The 24,367-nt window shown below is 43.7% G+C and overlaps 1 protein-coding gene, 1 non-coding gene and 1 pseudogene across 3 annotated transcripts in view; 2 read left to right on the plus strand and 1 right to left on the minus strand.

Annotated features, from left to right (window-relative positions):
- MRTFA (myocardin related transcription factor A) overlaps nucleotides 1-24,367 on the plus strand; it is a 121,236-nt gene that overhangs the window by 80,839 nt on the left and 16,030 nt on the right. For both annotated transcript variants that reach the window (XM_063074613.1, XM_063074612.1), the window contains exons 3-5: nucleotides 15,462-15,517; nucleotides 19,604-19,679; nucleotides 20,575-20,736. In XM_063074613.1, the coding sequence (XP_062930683.1) occupies nucleotides 15,462-15,517; nucleotides 19,604-19,679; nucleotides 20,575-20,736 (294 nt within the window). The remainder of the gene's footprint in view (nucleotides 1-15,461; nucleotides 15,518-19,603; nucleotides 19,680-20,574; nucleotides 20,737-24,367) is intronic.
- On the plus strand, nucleotides 1,547-1,673 carry LOC134361410 (small nucleolar RNA SNORA40). The gene has a single exon (XR_010021434.1). It is a non-coding gene; the product is annotated as a small nucleolar RNA SNORA40 (small nucleolar RNA).
- LOC134360915 (prefoldin subunit 3-like) lies at nucleotides 17,079-17,637 on the minus strand (annotated as a pseudogene).

Below are 24,367 nucleotides of genomic sequence, written 5' to 3' on the forward strand. Positions count from 1 at the left end.
ATTTCTTTTCCTCATTTTGTTTCCTCTAGGCCCTGCATTGCTTCCTCTCTCATTGCGTCTCCTCCCACTCTCCTTGTTCACTCTGCTCTGCCACCCTGGCCTCCTTGATGTCCCTCCATCACTCAGGCAGGTTCCCACTCAAAGCCTTTGCACTCATTGTTCTTGCCTGGAAGGATCTTCCCCAGATGGCTGTAGAGCTCACTCCCTTCCTTTAGGTCCCTGCTCAAACATCACCTTATTGGAAAGTCTTTACCTGACCACTCCATATAAATTGGCCCCACACCGTTACTCTCTATTGCTCATACCTTGCTTTATATTTCTCCACAGCATATACCACCTCCTTCTGTGTTATGTGTTTATGTGTTTTATGTGTGTCTTTTTTCACTAGAGTGTAAGCTCCACAAGAACATGGCTATGCCAGCACCAAAGCAGCTGACTCTCAAATATTTGTTGGAAGAACGAATGGGTAATGAATGAGTAATGAGTCATCTGTAACCTCTTAGGGGACACACACCTCTGACACCACTTCCTCACCTCTTATTCACTTCTCAGTCTGGTGCAGTTTTTGCATCCACCAACCCACTGGCATAACTCTGACATCACTGGCCAGGTTCTAAGTATAACCACTGGAAACCTTGCAAGCCTTGTTTTGCCTGACCTCCCCACTGTTAACATCTCTCTCTCTCTTTCTACCTACACGCTTTTTCTGGAAGCTTACTCCTCATAACAACTTTGCCTCATCCTCTCCTGACTCTGTGATCCTTCACAGATTCCTTTGCTGGGTTCTCTTTTATCTCCTGTCCTTGAATTCTGGGATTCTCTAAGATTCAACCTTGGAAGTAGTTTCTTTTGTCTTTACATGTCATAGCGCATTATCCCTAGATGATGTTACTTTAGTAAGTAGGTCCTATCGCCTATACACACACATGATAGGACATTTCACACTCAACTAATACTCAGCATGCTCAAAACTGAATATAATCTCTTCCTCCTGATGTTAAAAAGTACATATCATCTGTGTAGTCTTCTTGCCAAAAATGTTTAGCCTAAATCTAATTGTGAGGAAACAAATTCAGAATGTAGAACAAGCAATACGTATAGCAAGACAATTGGATTCAATACTTGAAACAAGTCAGTGTCATGAAAAACGAAAAAGGCAAGGGTGTTGCTCTAGATTGTGACTAAAGAGACAGCAACCCAGTGCAGTACATGATTCTTTGTTTCTGGTGGCTGGCCAGTAGGGGATTCAAACCTGTGACCTTGGTGTTAGAAGGCTGTGTTCTAAACAACTGAGCTAACCGGCCAGCCCTAGTACATTATTCTTGATTAAATCTTGGATTGGGGGGGGGGGGGGGAATCCAAACTGTTATAAAAGACATTTTTGGGGGCATTTGAGGAAATTCAGATATGGACTGTACATAAGATTATATTATTGAATTTATGTTAATTTTCTCAGGTGTGATAAAAATATTTTAGTTATTTAAGAGAATGTCCTTATTCTTAGGAAATTCATGCTGAAGAATTTAGTGGTGAAATGTCGTGATCTAGCTCTTGTGTTTGTTTCTGTTTAACTTGTGGACAAACATGTAGAGACAGATGCAAAACATAAATCCTCTTTTGCAACCCAGACTCATTGCTCAGTATGAATTTTGATACACATAAGAAGAAATATTATGATACCTAAGGTAATTTAAAGTGATTGGGGGTGGTATTGATAGCCATAAAGGTTGGTTCCACAACTATAGAATTGATAATTACAAAGCATGAGACATGAGGGAAATCTCAGTTCTGTTGATTTAGTATTCCAGCTTTATGCTGATATATCACAATGGAAAAGGGGAAAAAGAAAATTTCATAATTAATGTCTGCAACTTATTTTCAAGAGATTCCATGAATGAAGAAAAATTGAATGTGTGTGTATATGAGAGAGATAAAACAAATATTGCTAAAAGATAACTGGTGAATCTAGGTCAACGTTATATGGTTGTTCCTTATTTGTTCTTTTCAGTGTTTTTTTTTTTTTTCGTAGGTTTGAAAATTTTTAAATTAGAAGGAGGGGAAAAGGGAAGGGGATCATGTGAGTGCAGACATGTGGGAGTGAAATGAAAACATGGCAATTACCAGGTGTGTTTCTGCGAATTTTATTTTTTTATCATAAAACATCAAGTTAGAAACAATTCCCCCCGCTCCCCTCCATGCAGTTCTGATTACTGATACTCCCCTGTTTAATGTGGTGGCTACACATCGATCCTCAGGATAAAGTCCTTAATAGCGCTTGAAAAATATTGTGCCACTTCCTTCTGGTCTCCATGGTTTCTGATGAGAGATATACTGTCATTTAAAACGTTTTTCTCTTGGTGCTGTCAAGATTTTTTTCTTTTAGTTTTCGAAAGTGTAATTATGGTTTGTTGGTGGTACACATTTCTTTGGGTTTTTCTTATTTGGTGTCTGCTCAGCTTATTTATAGACTTATATCTCTTGCCAAATGTGGAAAGTTTTCAGCTATTGTCTCTTTAAGTACTTTTTCAACCTCACCATCTTTTTCCTTCAGGACTTCCGTGACACAATGTTAGATTTTTTTTTTTTTTTTTTTTGGCTAATGTTCCACAGGTCCCTGGGGTTCTGTTTATGTTTTCTTTCTGTTGTTCCGTTTTCCAGTTCACTGATCTTTACTTTGTCCCCTCTGTTCTGCTGTTGAGCTCATCCACTGAGCTCTTAATTTCAATGATTATATTTTTCAGTTCCAAAATTTTCATTTGTTCTTTATATCTTTGCTGAGGCTTTCTGTTTTTTCATTTGTTTCAAGTATATTTGTAATTTTTCATCAAAGTATTTTTTAAAATTATGGCTGCTTTAAAATCTTTGTCAGATAATTCTAGCATCTGTCATCTTGGTGTTGGCATCTCTTGATTGTCATTTTTCAGTGTGAGATCTTCCTGGTTCTTGGTGTGCTGAGTAATGTTTGATTGAAATTTGGACACTTTTGTAATAGGTTATAAGTCTCTGCCTTTTATTTCCTTCTGTTTTTGCTGGCTTTCTCTGACACTACTTCAGCAGGGAAGGTGGCGATGGTGCCACCTCATTATGACCAGGTGGAGGTAGAAGTCCAGTTTCCTCCTTTGGCAGCCATTGACACCTGAGTTGGTGGTGGGAGAGGACCTTCTCATTAGGGATGAGAGTTCCAGCTCCCCATGTGCTCTCCACTAATTCCATGGTGGGGGTGACCTTGTTATCTTGGGGCACTGGTGAAAGTCCCGGCTCCCCAGCAGCCCTCCTCCGACATCACCCAGCAGTTGGGGGAGGGGTGCCTCATTAACGCTAGGTGGGGGTATGAGTCCAGACTCCCCACCTGGTCTCCGCTGACACTGTTGGGAGGGTGTTTTACTGGCCGTTGAGAATAAAAGTCCCAGCTTCCTACTTGGCCTTCTCTGATACCACCCCAGCAGGGGTATTGGGGCACCTCATCACAGCCTTGCAAGGGTAGAAGTCTAGGCTCCCAACTCAGCCTTTGCTTGGGAGTGGGGCCACCATTTTTTTCTGTGGTGTGTGACTAAAGTAGGACAATTACTGTGTAAAGTTTCTGCCTTGCTATGCTGCCCTTTCCTGGTCTTTTGGTAGGAGGGAACAGAGTTCCCTGGGCCTTTTTTGGGTCTACATCCAGTGGCATTTCCAGGTTGCCAGCTTCTTCAGCTTCAAATCTCGGTTATATGAAGCAAAACAAAAACAAACACACAGAAAAACCCCAGGAAAGTTACCTCTGCCTCATTCCTCGGGTCCTAAGGCCCCTAGCCAGTCTGCGTTCTTCTCTAACCCTTTCAGAATCTACTTTTGTTTGTTTTATATATACTGTCGCGAGTTTTTCCTTATACTTAGTGGGAAGAATAGAGAAAAATACATCTACTCCATCTTCCCTAAAGCTGGTGGTTCTGCAGGAGCACATTAAAGTTCTCACCGGGCTGGGCCCTGCCTACGCTTCCAGCCACATCGTCCCCACGTGAACTTGTTGGTCCACCAGTGTCAGACTACTTTTACTCTCCTGAATTTGCCTTGTTCTTTTACACTTTCATGTTTGAGCTCTTGCTCTTCCTCAGCCTCAGGTGATCTCCCCACCCCCTTCCTTGTCTGCCTGTGCTGCTCCTATTTAGTGTATGTGGGTTTTTCTCTGTCAAATCTTCCTGAGCAGTTTATACCCTCTTCCTTCAGATCAAACTTTACCTCTTCTGTCCTTTTTTAGCACCTTAAATTACTTCTTCTTCTTTTTTTTTTTTTTTGAATGTTAAACGATTTATTATTTATTTATTATTTATTTTATTTTTTTAAATTTTATTTTGTCGATATACATTGTGGCTGATTATTGCTCCCCATCACCAAAACCTCCCTCCTCCCCCTCCCCCCCAACAATGTCCCCTCTGTTTGCTTGTCATATCAACTTCAAGTAATTGTGGTTGTTATATCTTCTTCCCCCCCCCCCCCGGTGTTTTGTGTGTGTGTGTGTGTGTGTGTGTGTGTGTGTGTGTGTGTGTGTGAGAATTATATATTAATCTTTAGCTCCCACCAATAAGTGAGAACATGTGGTATTTCTCTTTCTGTGCCTGACTTGTTTCACTTAATATAATTCTCTCAAGGTCCATCCATGTTGTTGCAAATGGCAGTATTTCATTCGTTTTTATAGCTGAGTAGTATTCCATTGTGTAGATGTACCACATTTTCTGTATCCACTCATCTGATGATGGACATTTGGGCTGGTTCCAACTCTTGGCTATTGTAAAGAGTGCTGCGATGAACATTGGGGAACAGGTATACCTTCGACTTGATGATTTCCATTCCTCTGGGTATATTCCCAGCAGTGGGATAGCTGGGTCATATGGTAGATCTATCTGCAATTGTTTGAGGAACCTCCATACCATTTTCCATAGAGGCTGCACCATTTTGCAGTCCCACCAACAATGTATGAGAGTTCCTTTTTCTCCGCAACCTTGCCGGCATTTATCATTCAGGATTTTAGCCATCCTAACTGGGGTGAGATGGTATCTCAGTGTGGTTTTGATTTGCATTTCCCGGATGCTGAGTGATGTTGAGCATTTTTTCATATGTCTGTTGGCCATTTGTATATCTTGCTTAGAGAAATGGCTACTTAGCTCTTTTGCCCATTTTTTAATTGGGTTGCTTGTTTTTTTCTTGTAAAGTTGTTTGAGTTCCTTATATATTCTGGATATTAATCCTTTGTCAGATGTATATTTTGCAAATATTTTCTCCCACTCTGTTGGTTGTCTTTTAACTCTTTTAATTGTTTCTTTTGCTGTGCAGAAGCTTTTTAGTTTGATATAATCCCATTTGTTTATTTTTCCTTTGGTTGCCTGTGCTTTTGGGGTCGTAATCATGAAGTCTGTGTCCAGTCCTATTTCCTGAAGTGTTTCTCCTATGTTTTCTTTAAGAAGTTTTATTGTTTCAGGGTGTATATTTAAATCCTTAATCCATTTTAAGTTGATTTTAGTATATGGTGAGAGGTATGGATCTAGTTTCATTCTCCTGCATATGGATATCCAGTTATCCCAGCACCATTTGCTGAAGAGGCAGTCCCTTCCCCAGTGAATAGGCTTGGTGCCTTTGTCAAAGATCAGATGGCAGTAAGTGTGTGGGTTGATTTCTGGATTCTCTATTCTATTCCATTGATCAGTGTGTCTGTTTTTATGCCAGTACCATACTGTTATGGTTATTATAGCTTTGTAGTATAGCTTAAAGTCAGGTAGTGTTATGCCTCCAGCTTTATTATTTTGCTCAGCATTGCTTTGGCTATGCGTGGGCTTTTATTACTCCATATAAATGTCTGGATAGTTCTTTCCATTTCTGAGAAAAATGTCTTTGGAATTTTGATGGGGATTGCATTGAATTTCTATATCACTTTGGGTAGTATGGACATTTTCACTATGTTGATTCTTCCAATCCAAGAGCATGGGATATCTTTCCATCTTCTTGTATCCTCTCTAATTTCTCTCAGCAGTGGTTTGTAGTTCTCATTATACAGATTTTTCACATCCTTGGTTAACTCAATTCCTAAGTATTTTATGTTTTTGGTGGCTATTGTAAATGGGCAGGCTTTCTTGATTTCTCGTTCTGCATGTTCACTATTGGAGAAAAGAAATGCTACTGATTTTTGTGTGTTGATTTTGTATCCTGCTACTGTGCTGAAATCATTTATCAACTCCAAGAGTTTTTTTGTAGAGGCTTTAGGCTGTTCAATATATAGAATCATGTCATCTGCAAACAGGGACAGTTTGACTTCATCTTTTCCAATCTGGATGCCCTTTATTTCCTTCTCTTCTCTGATTGCTCTGGCTAGTACTTCCAACACTATGTTGAATAGGAGTGGTGAGAGTGGGCATCCTTGTCTAGTTCCTGTTCTTAAAGGAAAAGCTTTCAGCTTTTCCCCATTCAGGATGATATTGGCAGTGGGTTTGTCATATATGGCTTTAATTATGTTGAGATACTTTCCCTCTATACCTAACTTATAGAGGGTCTTTGTCATGAATGAGTGCTGAACTTTATCAAATGCTTTTTCAGCATCTATAGAGATGATCATATGGTCCTTGTGTTTGATTTTATTAATATGGTGTATCACATTTATTGATTTGCGTATGTTGAACCAACCTTGCATCCCTGGGATGAATCCCACTTGATCGTGGTGAATCATTTTACGTATGTGTTGCTGTATTCTGTTTGCTAGTATTTTAGTGAGGATTTTTGCATCTATATTCATCAAGGATATCGGCCTGTAGTTTTCTTTTTTGGTTATATCTTTACCTGGTTTTGGTATCAGGATGAGTTTGCTTCACAGAATGAGTTTGGGAGATTTGCGTCTGTTTCAGTCTTTTGGAATAGTTTGTAAAGAATCGGTGTCAATTCCTCTTTGAATATTTGGTAAAATTCTGCTGTGAATCCATCTGGTCCTGGGCTTTTCTTTGTTGGGAGCCTTCTGATCAGCTTTAATCTCCTTTATTGTTATTGGTCTATTCAAATTTTCTACGTCTTCATGGTTCAGTTTTGGGAGCTTGTGTGTGTCCAGAAATTTATCCATTTCCTCCAGAATTTCAAATTTGTTGGCATATAGTTGTTTATAGTAGTCTCGAATGATTCCTTGTATTTCAGATGAATCAGTTGTAATATCGCCTTTTTTATTTCTAATTTTTGTTATTTGAGTCTTCTCTCTTCTTTTTTTAGTTAGCCATGCTAATGGTTTGTCGATTTTATTTATCTTTTCAAAAAACCAACTTTTTGATTCATTGATCTTTTGAATTGTTTTTTTGGTTTCAATTTCATTACGTTCTACTCTGATCTTAATGATTTCTTTCCGTCTGCTAACTTTAGGTTTGGATTGTTCTTGTTTTTCTAGTTCTTTAAGGTGAAGTGTTAGGTTGTTCACTTGCCATCTTTCCATTCTTCTGAGGTGAGCATTTAATGCAATAAATTTCCCCCTTAATACTGCTTTTGCAGTATCCCACAGGTTTTGGTATGATGTATCATTATTTTCATTAGTTTCAATAAATTTTTTGATTTCCTGCTTGATTTCTTCTTGGACCCATAAGTCATTAAGTAGACTGCTGTTTAATTTCCATGTGTTTGTATAGTTTCCAGAATTTCGTTTGTTATTAATTTCTAGTTTTAATCCATTGTGGTCTGATAAAATACATGGGATAATTCCAATTTTTTTGAATTTATTGAGACTTGATTTGTGACCTAATATGTGATCTATCCTGGAGAATGATCCATGTGCTGATGAGAAGAATGAATATTCTGAGGTTGTTGGACGGAATGTTCTGTAGATATCTGTCAATTCCAATTGGTCTAGAGTATTGTTTAGATCTTGTGTTGCTCTACTGATTTTTTGCCTAGATGATCTGTCTAATATTGACAGTGGGGTGTTCAGGTCCCCTGCTATTATGGTATTAGTGTCTATTTCCTTCTTTAGGTCTAATAGAGTTTGTTTTATAAATCTGGCTGCTCCAACATTGGGTGCGTACATATTTATGATTGTTATGTCTTCTTGATGGATCAGTCCTTTTATCATTATGTAGTGTCCCTCATTGTCTCTTTTTATGGTTTTTAGTTTAAAGTCTATTTTGTCAAATATAAGAATAGCTACTCCAGCTCGTTTTTCTTTTCTGTTTGCATGGTAAATCTTTTTCCATCCTTTCACTCTTAGTCTATGTGAATCTTTATGGGTGAGGTGGGTCTCTTGTAGGCAGCATATAGTTGGGTCCTCCTTTTTGATCCAGTCAGCCAGTCTGTGTCTTTTGATTGGGGAATTTAAGCCTTTTACATTAAGAGTTTTTATTGAAAGGTGTTGATTTATTCCTAGCATTTTATCGGTTCTTTGGTTGTCTTAGGGGTCTTTTGTTCCTTGCTTTCTGATTTACTGTTTGTTTTCTGTGTTTGTTGGTTCCTTGGGTTGTAGATAGCGTTTTTGTTTTTTTGTTTTCTCTTCATGAATGCCATTTTTATTATACTAGTGGGTTTTGATTTTTCTTGGGTTTTTATGGCAGTGGTAGTTATTTTTCAGGAACCAAACCCAGTACTCCCTTGAGGATTTCTTGTAAGGGTGGTCATGTGGTAGTGAACTCCCGCAGTTTTTGTTTGTCTGAGAAATATACTATTTGCCCTTCATTTCAGAAGGATAGCCTTGCAGGGTAGAGTATTCTTGGCTGGCAATCTTTGTCTTTTAGTATTTTGAATATATCATCCAATTCCTTTCTAGGTTTTAGGGTTTGTGATGAAAAGTCTGATGTGAGCCTGATTGGGGCTCCCTTATAGGTGATTTGACGCTTCTCTCTTGCAGCTTTTAAGATTCTCTCTTTGTCTCTGAGTTTTGCCAATTTGACTATGACATGTCTTGGAGAAGGCCTTTTTGGGTTGAATACGTTTGGAGATCGTTGAGCTTCCTGGATCTGAAGATCTGTGATTTTTCCTATACCTGGGAAGTTTTCCGCCACTGTTTTGTTGAATATGTTTTCAATGCAATCTCCTTTTTCCTCCCCTTCTGGGATACCCATGATTCGGATATTTGAGCGCTTAAGGTTGTCTGATATCTCTCTCAGATTTTCTTCAGTGTCTTTGATTCTTTTTTCTTTTTTCTTGTGTCTGCTTGTGTTATTTCAAACAGCCCATCTTCAAGTTCAGAGGTTCTCTCTTCAACTTCGACAAGCCTGCTGGTTAAACTCTCCGTTGTGTTTTTTATTTCGCTGAATAACTTCTTCAGTTCAGCAAATTCTGCTACATTTTTTTTCAGGACATTGATTTCCTTGTACATTTCCTCTTTCAGGTCCTGTATACTTTTCCTCGTTTTATCATGATGTCTAGCTGAGTTTTCTTGTATCTCATTCAGTTTCCTTAGAATTATCACTCGAAATTCCTTGTCAGTCATTTCAAGGGCTTCTTGTTCTATAGGATCTAGAGTTTGAGATTTATTAACTTTTGGTGGTGTACTTTCTTGATTTTTTGTATTTCTGGTATCTTTTTTTTTTATGTTTATTCATTGTGGCAGGGGGTTTCACCGTCTACCGGTTTGAGACTATTGACTGACTAAGATGTTGCTGTGGTTGCCAATTTGGTATGGCTACCTCAGTGACTTCTCAGTTGGCCTCTAGTGCCTTGTGTGTATGGTTGCCTCGGGTCTTGGGCCTCTCCGGGGAGCCACCTCTTTGGTCAGCTTGGACTCTGCTGGGCTGCTGGATCACGTACCACAGGGTGTGTGATCTCTGCTGAGCTTTCACTTCCCGTGCAGGACTTCTCCCTGTTCCGTGCGCTCTGGCCCGGGCTGTTGGATCGTGCAGTGGCGACCCCACAGGGTGTGTGGTTTCTGTCGAGTCTCCGCCTCCCTGACCGGACGTCTCCCCGCTCTGTGCGCACTGGGCTGGCCTGGGACGTGTCTTCTTTGAACTTATGGAATACTGCCCACAGCTCTGCAATGTCGGTTGCAAAGGTGATATCTGTGTCAAGGACAATGACTCTCTCCAGGTTGGCAGTAAGAGTCTTGGTCAAGACGAGCTTCATCAGACCATAAATCCCAGAGTAATGTTTGTTGGGGATCCAGGAAACTTCAGAGATTCTGGAACAGGTGCATCTGGCACGGGCCTCAGGCTGCTTAGTTTTTGAGGCTAGGAAGTCCAAAGTCCATCTGGTGTTGGCAACAGTGACCCAGGGGTCTCACGTTGCAAGATGGTGGAAGCAGAGAGAGCAGAGAGAGAGACCCTTAAATTACTTCTGTTCGCTATATTAGTTCCATCTTGCATTGTAACTATTTGCCTTTCCCGCCACCAGACTGTGAGCTTTCTCTGAGGGCCAGAACCCCATCTGTGTATCCTTGCCCTCGGTAACTAGCATAGTACTTACTTGATAATTATTTATTGGATAAATGGATGGATGGATATATTTCTAGTTCCCTACCTCGTTTGTTAAATGTGTTTATTCCCGTACAAACACTCAGCACCTGCTGATGCACTGTGTGTATGCTCCCTGCTTCCACAGTGGAAAAAGAAACCCAACAGCCTTGCCAGAAAGAAGGGCTGCTTGGACCGTGGCACTTCAGTGACCGCTGTTAACAGTATTATGTTCAGAGCCTTTGAGTTCCTCTGAATACAAAATTGTTGGTGAACTTCTGGCATATTATTTTATCAAGGATGGGAACCATCATTTTTATTATGTTAGCACCTAATAAAGTGACATTCAGACCCAGGCACATAATAAATATTCCTTAATGATAATGATGAGGAAATTAGGCTGGATGGTAATAGCTGTTACTCCTTGCTGAGAGGCGTTTCCAGAAATGCTTTGCGGATACTAGAAGACTCACTTGCCTACGTGTTTAAGTAAATCTAGAGCTGGTGAGGGGAAAGTGCTGGTTTGATGTCCTAAAATTGCTGAGATAGGTTGGTGTTTAAGCGTCCTCATACTTATTCTTTGGTGCTAGATTAAATGAAGACCAGTCTGGCCACGGGGCTCCTGCACAGAGCCTTACAGACATTCTGAGCACAGTGTGGAGTTACCCCTTTGCAGTGGATGCCAGGATATTTTAAAAAAGAAAATGGAAATTTTTTCACTCTTTATTTCTTTAGTTCACAAATGACCCCATTTAATTAAGGCAGCAAATGTATCAGGGGAGAAAGAAAATGGGTGCAGGAGAAAGGGAACAGAATATTAATTGGTGGTTATAGCCAGCCAGGGGTGGGGCCCACGTCTAGAACTGAAACTGTGATTAAGAACACCACAGCTCTTGGTCACTTCTGTTCATTTGATTTCTGTGAGGAGCGTGGTTATTTTCCTTTGGGTACGTGCTGCACACTTCCCTTTGTCCACACACGGCAGTACAGGACTCCAGTGGAGCCAGCTCCTGGGGTGGGAGAAATGGACCAAGAACTGCCCTCTGACACTGAAAATGTGTATTCTTACAGACAACATGCATAGCTCTTGGATTTGCACTGGTCTTTGGGGGGGTTTCCTTTCCAGAGACTGTCTTCTAGGAGTTTCAGGGAAAATGAAATATTTAGTGAGTAAAATCCTGGCTCCTGGCGAAGCTGTTAAGACTCCATCTCCTGTGAGACTTCATCTCCTCCACATGTTAAGACAGCATGAACACAGCCCTCCTAGTGGGACACACACTTATGACTTAGCTTTGAGTCTTTCGTTTTTTTCCACAGCCAGCAGAGGCCTAAACTTTAACACCTGTTTTCTGCCTTGCTCTGCTTCCTGTGTCTCATCCCCTTTAAGCTTAGAAGCTTGAGGTGACTTGGACTCTCCATTGCCACTGGTTCCTACATCGAGAAAGCCCAGGGCTTACTTGCATCTCTCTCACCTCTCCTTCACTGGCTACTCTTCCCGGTGTGGCCTTTAACAGAGTTGGCTGGACACATACAGGGCCGCCTTCTCAGCCTCAAACCCTTATGTACCAAGAGCATTTGCTGCCCCAGATGAACCTGAGAAGCGCCCAGCAGGAAGTCCTGACAGAAACCCCAAGGGCGAGGGGCCATTGCTCGTCCTTCTTTCCCCTGGCTATTGAAGTGGCTATTGATAGTGCCGAACCTGCCATCAGAGAGCAGAACTGAAGGTGGGGAAGCAGAAGCACAAACCAAGCTGGGCTGCTCAGCGAACGGGAGAAGCTGGCACACCTGTCAGAAAGCTTAGAGGAGAAGAGAAGAGGAAGACAGAACTAGATGTGAGTTGGGCTCACCATTTGGTGAACAGCCTGGCAGGTTACCACCTCTCATCCACTGCTGGTTTCATCACACATAAAATGGGAATAAGTGTCTCCACCTCATGGGTTGTGAATCAGGTTTAATGGGATTATAATGTGGTGGTTGTTATTATAAAATGAAGCTGTCTTTTGGGAATGGTCATTATTGTCTTGCATTCTTTTCTTAGTTCTCATTTGTGGTGTCTTAACCAGGCCCTGACCACTAATAAATTCTTCTAGCCGCCTCACCCTACTCCTGGTTTGTTTCCCAGTATCAGTGCTAAGGGCCCCACCATGGTGAGCCCCTGGTTTTGAACTATGACTTTTGATGCCTGAAAGCCCTGGAGTCCCTTGGAGGGGTCCCTGAGTCCGTCTTTGGAGTCCTCCTCACATCTCTCTGTGCTCAGTACTGGGGTCAAGCTGACCTTTCCACATTGCCTGGACTCAGATGTATGTCAAAGCAGTACGTGTAATTGATGTGTGCCACATCCAATAGGTTCTTTTCTTCTCTATTTTTGAAGAAGTTAAAAATCAACCCAGAGGAGTGGAAAGAACTCTGACCTGAGGGTGAGATGAATTAGGGCATACTCTGCCATTTCCCAGCCTTTCCTAACCTTTCTGGGCCTGTCCTTACCTGTAAAATGGAATTGTACCTACCACATGGAATCATTAGGAACGTTAAATTAGCTAACATGTTTAAAATGTCTAGAACAATGCCTACCACATCAGGAAGCACTCAGTAAATATTAGTCTCTTTCTTACTATTATGTGAGAATTTCCTTAACTCAGGGGGACCAAGTAGGAGTTCATATGTACTATAGCCATTTGCTGTCACCCCCTTAATGGTGCACAGTCCTTTGTTCATGAAGGTGGTGTACTCCCCTTCCATCAAAAAGTTCTGTGCTGGTGAGTTCCTTTTCCTGAAGTTGCATTTATGTCTTATTCCTTGGGATAGCCATAGTGTGTCTTTCAGGCAGCAAACCAGCTGGGGTTTTAGACAGGTAGCCTGTGGCTGTGGCACAGAAGCTAGCTGGATAGTGAGGGAATTGAACCAGTGACTCGACCCGATTACAGCGTCTGCTGGCCGCAGCACCACAGGCACACGGGCGAGCGCAGCACTCGCTTCCGAGCGCTCTCGTGCTCATCTTACTCTTACAACATACCGGGAGAGGAGCAGAGGCTCACTCTGCAGGAGAAAATGAGCCCCAGAAAGTCGTCACACCCTGTGCCACACCAGCAGTAATTGGTGGAGCCCGGTACTAGAACACAAATCCCTTGACTCTCTATCCAGGACTCTTGACGTTTTTGAGCCCAGATGAGAGCCAGAATCCTGGCTGTTGAGATGAAAGTTTAGAGCTCTGCCACAGAATCCTCCAACTCCCCTGTCGCTAGCCTCTTTGTACCCATTTCTTATAGATTATTCATTAAATCATTGAATGAGTAATTATTGCTGGCATACTGTGCGCCCAGTACTTTAGGCACAGGGAATACTGTGTGAAACAAAAGAAACCCCCATCATGCCCTGATGGAGCATAAGAGACTAACCATAGCAAATAAGAAAAATATGTAGAAATGTGTAGTATTGCTGTAAAGAGTGTCAAGATGGTGGTGAATGCTATGGAGAATAATGGAGCAGATGAGGAAACTGGAGTTGGGTGGGGTAGATGGTGGAGGTTTTCTCCTTGATTCTTTGTACTTTTTTCTCATCTCTGTGCTGAGCTCTCCGAGATCCCAGGTTGCGTGTTCATTCCCTGCTGGCCCATCACACCCAGTCCAGATTCCTGCACTGCAGCGTTTTGGAGACTGACTTTGGAATGGGACCTGCTTTACACAGTAGATGCAGGTGCAGGGCTGTCTGTTTACCCACTGAAATGCCCAAGACCTCCCCATATAAGAACTGGGATAGCTTGGATAGTGCCGTGGAATGCTCTGGTAGATTGGGGAGGAACCTGGACTGGTTTTTCTTAGAGATTATTTGTTAAATCTAGAGCTCCCCCTGCTGTTAGAAGATGGGGTGGGACCTCAGCAAAGCTTTCATGACTAGTTCCTTTTTTATCCTAAGATAAAATTTAAAAAAAAAAAAATTTTTTTTTTTAAATAGGTACTGCTGGGACATTTGAAGCTTTCTTCTAAGACTGCTGTTGCTGGGGCCCAGCCCATCCCCCAGAAGGGACAGAGGCAGAGGAAGCACGAAGGCCACGCAGGATAGGGTCATATCTGTGCTCTTGCTACTTTTAGCGTCTCCTTGCCCCTGCACTCCTACCACAGCCAGCAGCCTAGCAAAAGTTATCTCTGCACACAGTTTCACAGCTGTTCTGAAATTCTAGGGCAGCAGAAGTGAAACTGACCACAGTCTTGTAAATTTCTCTCTTATTGCCATTGTTCCCTGCTTAAAATGAGTCAGGCCTTTCCCTCTCATCCTGAGTATCTTAAATCATCATTTGTCCTTATAGCCAAGTTTCTGACAAAAGGAGACAAACCCTCCATTCACGGTGCAACATCTGTAGAGGGTCTTGCCATGTCACCTGAGGGTTGTTTGCTGGAGTTGAGAGCTGTGGTTTGTGTGGTTGTATCCCCAGAACAGAGTCGAGCCCTTCTTGTCAGCCGCCAGTTGTGTGTGCTCCTTCACCAGGGTCACCATATGATTGCTCTGAAGTTCTTTTAGCCCTTAGAGATGAAATTCACCTTAATTTTAGCAGCACCATTAATATCAGCTGAAGTGAAGAAGGAGTAGCACCTGAGTGGACATCCATCTTTTTGATTTAATTGTCCCATTGAAACAGCTTGGCCACTTGATGCTTCCTAATGAGGCTGAAGAAGAAAGGGAACCGTGGTTCGAAGCTCTGCCCCTCCCTGTGTCCAGGTCTCCCAAGAGTGACATGATGTCCAGTGGGCATTCTTGTAGGCTTGGCTGATGGGAGCTGTGGGGCTGACATTCCACTAATGGTTCGTGGTATTTTTTATCATTATAGCCCATGGGTGCCCTTTATTACAGAACCCAGGTTTAGGCAGCAACTATACCCCTTAGGAATCAGAAAGTAACCCAAACTGTCTTAATGGGGAAGCTCAACCATGAAGATAAATGCTTGCCCGGGTGCCATTCCCTTCTTCACTTTAGCTGAGATAATAGTGCTGCTAAGATTAACTTGAACTTAAGATAATTTCTCCACTGAAAATTATAGCACTAGACATGATACTTCATTGTAAAGTAATTCTTTTATGGTTCTTCTCTCAACAGCTTTGAAAAGTCCAGCTGCATTTCATGAGCAGAGAAGGAGCTTGGAGCGGGCCAGGGTAAGGTACCTTTCTTCCCAAGGACCTCCAGAGAGCATTTCCAGAACTCACTGCAGAGCTGGCTGTATTTCCTTCTAGTCTAGCATGACTCTAGGGTCAGCCCTTGCCTCGTGGTTCTAAAGAGAAATCACTGCTTTTCCTACTTCATCCCTATCCCGCAGCCACCCTCCATGGTGATTACATGGAGCATGGATCAGAATCTTTAGTACATTTAAGGGTATGGAATGATCACCTGATCCTCTTTCCCTGAACCTGGCTTTGGAGACCACTAGTATTTCCACATCTTTAATTCCACTTAACCTTTTATAGATGTTAGGACATGAACATCAGCCATGGAAAAGCTTCCCAAGTTGAGGGCTGCACTGCCCGAATCTCTGCAGGACAGGCATTGCAAAGGGCAGGAAACCTCCCTGGACTCCACCTTTCCCCGAGCAGCCGTGTCCACTGGGGCCTAGTGGAAAGCAGAAGCTGAGCCCGGGTTTCATGCTGCAGCACCTCACTTGTGTCCCTGGCCCTCTTCTCAGTTTCAGTTCCCCAGGGCCCCTGGGGAATATTCTGCTGTCCGTGTGGGCAGAGATGGGGAAGTCACCAGAACTTGCTTCCCCTCTTACTCCCTTTACTATTTTCATTTACATGAAGTCAAGGGAAGAGAAAGCCCCCAAATGGAGGATCATAGGCGGTGGCTTCCTGAAGACTCACAGCTCTTTTAGAGATCTGAAATATTTACCTCCAAGATTTTGTTTACTTTCTTCTATTTTTTTTTGTCTGCTAGAAAATCATGACTAATTCTTTGAGTGAGTGGGAAGAATGAGGTCATGGGTACTGGGAAGCAAAGCAGTAGCAAATCGCACTGTTTGAGTTTGTGGGGAGCATGGGAAAGTAAGGCGGTGGGGAAGAGGAATAGGGATGGCCTTACCGGTGCACCCTGCCCAGCCAGAAGACAGGCACCATCTCCCTCTGCCTCTCAGATAGGCAAGGGGCAAACAAGAACTAGTTAGAACAGCTGCTATTGGATCGAGCACTTTTATGTGCGACATTATATCCATTTATGTTTTCCTCACGTCAGCTCTCGTGAATTAGGTGTTATCCTCATTTTAAAGATGCAGCTAGGAGAGGTTAAGTAACTTGTCTAGCTAGTTAGTGGCAAAGATGGGACTTAAACCTTGGTCTGCAAATTCCAGATTTTTTTTTAGCAAAATAATTTTATTTCCCAACACATGGTAAACATATGCATTCAGTATGTGCTTATCTCGCACATCTGTTCACAAATGACTTCCATTAAGTGCTTTCATGTTTAAGCATGTTCTAAAATTATTTTAGTTGAGATATGAAAAATGAATATATTGGATTGGTTACAGAAGAATTTGTTTTAGTTAATTCTAAAGTTTTGAAACAAATTTTGTTTTTATAAATAAATAAAATGTTTATCATTTCTTAAAGTTTTAATCATCATCCTTGCTGTTAAAAAGTCATTCAAAATTATGTCAATCTTCAAGGATAAATGTTGGCATATTTAAAATAACATGTTTGAAAAACTGAATTATATTTTTAATTGCCAGCATTATGTTTTGCTCTTCGTAGAATCATCTTTGTTTCTTCTTTTCACATCCCAATTATATATAAACCCTGGCCATACTGACTTCTCTGGTAGTAAATTGATCTGGAAGAAAGTCAAGGTCTTCCTCAAGAGAATCAAGATTCTTTGTGGCAGTTGATAAATTCTTTTCCAACAGTGCCTGAGCTTCATCAATATCATATTCAAGCATTACGTTAGCCCCTATCCACAGACACACTTTATCAGTAAGAAGAACTGAATCTTTGCACTACGGGTTATCTGCCAGTAAGAATCTGGTCTCCAGTGAATTAGTGGACTCTTTGTTCTTCTGCATGTATTTTAGAATTTCCAAAGTCTGTTTAATTTCGGGAATCTGACCTTTAAGCCTCCTTTTTTTGAGCAAGGTTGAGTTCCATAAACTTATAATTCTGGTACTGTTCATCCATCTTTTTTAGTACAGTATCTGCAATCTCATTCTCAGGCTGTTTCATGAAGGAGTCTCCATCTTCCATAAACACGGCCTCAGTAATCCCCAGTGAAGTCTCCATTCATTCCCTGCAGCCATTTTGCCTGTCTATAACCATCTGTAGTGGCCACCATCTTGGGGAAGCCTTGTTCTAAAATTTTAAAGCTTTGAAAAGCTGCTACTTTTGTATCTCATACTCCAGATGCATAAGATGCAGCAATATTAGCCTGTATCCCAGAGAAATTTCACTTGCTTTTCTGGTGATGGGACCACTTATGCACATCTGTTGGTACCGTGCAGTCAACTTCACTGAGTGATGGTAAAGCATCTATGATGACTTTGGTAGTGTCAGGATCACAGTCTGAAGGGCTCTTAGAGACTGTTGTATTCATGCAAATGATTCCTTTTCCATCTGTTTTCTTAGTCACTAATGTTCTCCAGTGGTCATGAGTGCATTTAGTAATATTAACTGTGAAGTCCTTACTTCTGCACTGAAAGCAAACCAGTTCTGTGGTTTTCCATCAGGAACCTTGTAACTTCTAAACCAGTCCAGAGTGACTTCTAGGTAGCTAGGTATCAGCCATTTGATATCATTAATGTTTGCTATTTGTTATAAAGGATACAAATGAGGAACAGCCAGATGGAAGAGGTGCATAGGGATGTGGGAAGGGGCACGGCCCCTGCTGTATCTGGGCAGATGTGCCATCCTGCACCACTTCCCAACATCTCCATGTCTTCACCAATCTGGAAGCTCTCCAGATATTTCCTTAATCAGTACTGTATTCTGCCTCAGCCTTGGCCACTCTTCAGAACTCCAGATGTCTTAGAAAAATACGCCTTCCTCTGATGTCCATGACCTGCAGCACCTGATGGCTGTTCTACTGTCCTCTTCAGTGGCTGAGGCAGTACTTCTGCCCACTACACACAGGGTGATAGACCCAGAGCCCACAGCCACTTTAAACCATTTCCTGGAGATCTCAGCCACCCCAGAGCTTGCACAGAGCTGCCCAGCCAGAGCACCAAGGCAGCAGATGACCAGGGCAAGGACTAGTCTATACATAATAATATGCTCTGATATTTTATTTTTACTGTACTCTCTTCTGCCATATCCTATCCTTTCTGTCCTATCCTATGCTGGACATAGCTGGTATTGACCCACTAATAGTCTTTGACCTATGGTTTGAAAAGACACTTGGTGCAGAGATTAAGAACACAGATCCGGGGTCACATGTATATTATAATTAGCCTCAAGCAGTGGGATGGCTCTGTGACTGTTGAGGGAATGGTTTGCTTTGTCTGGGGTCTAAGAGATGCAGAAATGAGGTCATTGGACTCTGAGGAACTGAAGCTATGATACCATGTATCAAAATTAGTATTCTATTTGGCATCCATTCAACACGAATGGAAAATGCTCATGAGATCTTGCAATGTTAAATTTTTTTTTTTTTTTTTTTTTTGGGTCATTTTTTCGTGACCGGCACTCAGCCAGTGAGTACACCAGTCATTCTTATATAGGATCCGAACCCGCGGCGGGAGCGTTGCCGCGCTCCCAGCGCAGCACTCTACCAAGTGCGCCACGGACTCGGCCCAGCAATGTTAAATTTTTTGAAACAGGATATAATATTATATTCTGTGTGATTACATCTCTGCCAAATTAAACTTATCTTCTGCACGGAAGAATGATCAGAAATAGATACCCTAAAACACTAACAGTGGATGATTAAAATTTTTATTGTTTTATTTTCTTATTTTCTAAATTTTCTTTGATGACTTTGTATTACTTATATGTAAAAGTAATAGTTTTTTAGTGTATATATTACTAGTCCAGCCTCACAGAGACAAATGGTCTGGAAGGATGGTGCTCTTGGCAGGTGCAGTTGGAAGTCAGTTTGTCCTCCCCGGGCCTGCCCTTGCCTCAGAACCCTGCAGTCACCAGGTTGAGGTCATGGGGATAGCAGAAGTGACCAGCAGCATCCATCATGGCCAAGGCTGGTTTTGTGGTTCTGCCCATACCATAAGCTTGTGACCTGGATTTGAGAGTTTCTTGGTATGTTTCTTTTTATAGACAGAGGACTATCTCAAACGGAAAATTCGTTCCCGGCCAGAGAGATCGGAGCTGGTCAGAATGCACATTTTGGAAGGTGAGTAAGATTGGAAATGCTTCTTCATCTAATGCCTGCCACCACTGCGCCTCCATCTTCCTTCTCACTCCCATTTATGTTGGCAGAGTGGGTAAGCCAGAGTCTTAACAAAGTAAAAGAGCAGTGCTGTGGAAGCTACCACTGGTTTTGGGGAATTCTCAAGAAGCACAGTCACATTATCTTGGGTTGGCATGACCTGTTCTGGGTCTCACCGTTCCCTGATGTGAAATCATTTATTTCTGCCAGGGCAGATCTTTTTTCTCTTCCAAAATCTGTTTTAAAAATACATTTACTTTCTTTTTTATTTTCGTTCATTCATTCACTTGGCATTTACTTGAGCAGCTGTGATGTACAAGTGAGGTCATCCTAGATGTACTCCCTCTGTCCCCAGGAAACGTGGGAGAAACGTCTTCCCACATTTGTAGTGAAGGGAAGGTTTTGGCTCCTAGAAACAGCATAAATATATTCACTTTTTGTTTGTTTAGTTTTGCGCCATCGTCAGGGCTGGAAGAGAACTTTTCTGGACTGAACTCCACATTTTGCAGATGAATACACTGAAACCCAGAGCAGAGAGGCGAATTGCCTGAGTAACAGAGCAAGCTTGAGGGGATATGGAGACCATTCTATTGTCTGGTACTCCTTCGGCTCTGCAGCTCCACCTCAGAAAGTCCTCTTGGCCATCTGTGCCTGGAGACTGTTGTGCGTGACTGTGTGACAGTGAGGGCCCTTTCTTTTATCCATGTGAAACTTCAAGCCAGGCCACCCTTCTCTGCCTGGGACGTGCTTTCCTTTCTCATAGTCTCTGCTTCTGCCCAGGAGGAATAAGAGCTGCTCTGGAGTTCCCAGAGCAAAACCAGGTCCACTCATACATGCACCCCATTCTCTCCCACGGCAGAGACCTCGGCCGAGCCTTCCCTCCAGGCCAAGCAGCTGAAGCTGAAGAGAGCCAGACTAGCTGATGACCTCAATGAGAAGATTGCACAGAGGCCTGGTCCCATGGAGCTGGTGGAGAAGAACATCCTACCTGTGGAGTCCAGCTTGAAGGAAGCCATCATTGGTGAGGAGGGCTGGCCGTCCTGTGTGGATATGGCCAGCATGCAGGAGGGAGGGGAGTACCATGACTGTGGCAGAGTTGGGCGGGGCTCCTGGCTTCTGGCTCTTTGACTCCTGCTTAGCCTTGAGGGAACCAAGGCAAAGAGTTCGAGAGCCTGATAAGCAAGTCCTGTTAGCTTGAGATAGTGCCAGTTGCCTTGGATCAAGGCCATACAAAAATAAATACTATTGAATCCTGCATTGGCGAGCAACCAAAAAACAAACAAACAAAACACAAAAGATCCAGAAATGAATAACAGATAGGCTTCTGTTCACCTTCCATCTTTGTAAACTCAAGGGCTTATTCCTCGACACAGGGTACGTAGATGTCATGATCCATATGTGTGAACATGCAGAGATGCCAGGAATTGGAAATCTGTACCTTACTGTTTACTTTTGCTAGTGAAATCTCTTCTTGGAGCCTGGCCCTTTTCACAAATATTTCACTTAGCAAATGTTGACAGATCCAAGCAGTGTGCTAGGTGCTGAGACCACAACCCCACAGGACAGACCAAGCCCCTCCGTCCTTTTGGAGCTCACACCTGGAAGCAGATTCAGGCAGGTAAATATGCAGTGACAGGACAGAGGTGAAGCTGTGCTGGAGGGAGCACGGGATGCTCTGGGCACACAGGAGGGTCACCCAACCTGGCTGTGACAGTGAGGGGTGTGGGTGTCAGAGGAGGTGATGGCCAAGCCTGGGGCTGAAGGATGAGTCGGAATTACCTCAAGTTTGTGCATGGGGGCAGGGTGAGGGAAGAGAGGACAGTACTCCAGGCAGGCAGAGCAGTGCTGGGAGGTGAGAAGGAGCTAGAAGGAAGAGTCAGAATAAGAGGTGGGGAGAGGAGTGGAGTCCAGGATGTGCAGGGCCTCTTGTGCCTCAGTCAGGAGTTCAGACTTGCTACCTTTAGTGTAAAGGGGAGAACAGACTTTTTCTCTCTGCTCTCACACTCAGCACAGAACGCTTCCGGTGTTGCCACTCTGGCCTGGTATTTCCCCACACACCAGGCAGTTCTCCAGTGGACACCAGCTGGGTGTCCACTAATTCAATTCATTTCTGACACTTTCTCCATGGAGATGGCGTCAGATCCCGCAGGTTAAGGGCTCAGTCCCACAAGACTGTCCCCCATTTCAGATGCCAGTCACAAGTCCCAGATTGTGACCTGCTCTTTTGATCAACCAGCTATAAATTAGGGTTCCCATGACCCTCTCCTCGAGTTCCATAATTTGCTAGGATGGCCCACAGAACTCAGGGAAACACTTACATTTACTGGTTTGATATAAAGGATATTACAAAGGAGACAAAGGAACAGCCAGATGAAGAGGTGCATAAAGCGAGGTGTGACAGGTGTGGAGCTTCTGTGTCCCCTCTGGGCACGCTGCCCTCCCTGCACCTCTGTGTGGTCAGCAGCCTGGCAGCCCATCAAATCTTGTTGTCCAAGAGTTTTTATAGAGCTTGTTCTCCGGTCTACCCTCAACCCCACACTTCCTGGAGGTTGGTGGGTGGGGCTGAAAGTTGCAGTTCTCTGATCCTCTAATTTGTGTGGTCTTTCTGGTGACTGACTGGCCCCATCCTGAGGCTGTCTAGGAGCCCATCCCTAAGTCACCCCATTTGCATAAACTCAGGAGTTATGGAAAGGGGCTTATTATGAATAACAGAAGACACACTGTCACTCAGGAAATTCTAAGGATTTTAGGGGCTCTGTGATAGGAACTGGGGGACAGAAACCAAATATATTTCTTACTATACCACACTTAGACTTCAGTGATAGTTGGTACAGACATGTCTTCTTCACTGCAGTGAGCCTAAGACCACGTGTTCCTGCCTCCCCAGATGTAGCTGTGCCTTCAGAGACAGAGGCTTAAGGGTTCCCATCATAACAATGGTTTTATCTTGGGGCAGGGTGTGAGAGAGGAACCTCTAGAGCGGACTCCAAGGCATGCTGAGTTAAGCCCTGAACCCTCATCAGAGGAGACTGGCAGTTTCTAGAACCTTGTCTGCCTTGCAGAGGGCTCACAGCAGCAGCCATCATGCTGGAGGCTGGCACACCCTGGGCCCTCAGTAGCCCTTTTCCCATTTTGGTGCAGTAGCCCTTATTATTCACTATAGCATTTATCCTGCCTCATCTCAGTGGTTTCCACCCCAGGTTTCTTAGCAGCCCCTAGTTTCAGGCCAGTGTGTGGGCCAAGGCCAGTTCTGGACTCTGCAGCTAGCTCAGATCTGATAAACATTTGCCAAGGGTCAGCAATGTGCCAGGCCCTGCATGAAGTCCTGAAGTCACAAAGACGAATAAAATATAACTTATGCCCTCAACGAATTCAATCTGATTTGAGAAGACTGGTTATAAACAAGTGGCTTCTGAGTCTGGCTTCTGTCAGATGACAGAGCTTCGTAGTAGAAAGGCCTTGGCCCTGTAACCTTGTGGCTGAGCCACCTGTGCTTGTGGGACAGTTTGCAGGATCACATGCAGTGATGGATATGAAGGGCCCAGCATGGTCCCTGGACCCTGGTGAGACTCACAGAACGGTTGCTGCTACTGTTGGCAGTAGTGCTCATTCCAGACCAGTTGCCAGCTGCTGTCACAAACAGTGTCTGATAAGGGACATGTATGCCTCAGTGCAGTGGGAGCTCAGGAGAGGGACTCCTCTCAGGGACGAGGACGGGGATGGGGGGCAGTGGCTGGGGAAGTATGCACACACAGTACAGCACGTTTGCGGGCAACCTGGAGGTTGAATCAGAGTTTGCCAAGTGGAGAAGGTACAAAGGGACATCCTAGGCAGAGGGGACAGCATGGGTGGTGGCTTGGAGGCCTGGCAGAGCAAGGCTTGTTTGAGGAGTATGGCAGTGAGGTGCTCCTTGGTGACTTGCGAGGAAGGAGCGTTGAACAGCAAAAGCCAGATCGTGCAGTTGAGGGATGGGTAGCAGGTGAGGAAGTGGTGACGGTGCATGTTGTCCATTTGTTCAGGAGTTCAGTGAAGAAGGAAGTGCACGTGGTCAGCAAGCTCCGTCCCCTCTGTGCGTTGCATGCTTGCCCCTGCTGGGACAGAGGAGCAAGCCCCGCCATGGGTGTTCCTGACTGCATCACCACAGTCGGCCACTAAAGGAGCAGCTCAGATGTGTCCTTCCCAGGTCCCGAGGGAGGAGAGAGCTTCAGGTCATGGCCCTGGAGAGGAAGAGGCTGCTGGGAGTGTTACCGCCTGGACAAACCTAGCCTGAGCCACCACGGCTTGTTCCTCTTCCTTATCTGGGGTCTTCTCCCCACATCACATTTCCCCAGGCTTGGCCGGCAGCTCACTTGGTGCTGTCGCCACTGCCTCAGTTCCTCTTGTGTGGACAGGAGGCCAGCTCAGAACCTGCTACCACCCCCCTTCCTGTGACAGAGCTGAGGTAGTGGTTGCAACATGACTATTAATATGCTCCTTGCCTCTATTCTCTTTCCTTCCCTCTGTGGCCTGGGATTCCCACGCTGGAATCCCATGGAGGAGAAGCTCTGTGCCGTGCCCTCTCCCCTGCATCTGGCCTTCCAGCTGGTCCCAGGCAGACACACACTTACGGCCATCCAGGGCTTGACTGTGGGTCAGGCCAGGGCAGTTATGGC

Source organism: Cynocephalus volans, chromosome 12 (genome assembly GCF_027409185.1).
Source record: "Cynocephalus volans isolate mCynVol1 chromosome 12, mCynVol1.pri, whole genome shotgun sequence".
Taxonomy (NCBI): Eukaryota; Metazoa; Chordata; class Mammalia; order Dermoptera; family Cynocephalidae; genus Cynocephalus; species Cynocephalus volans.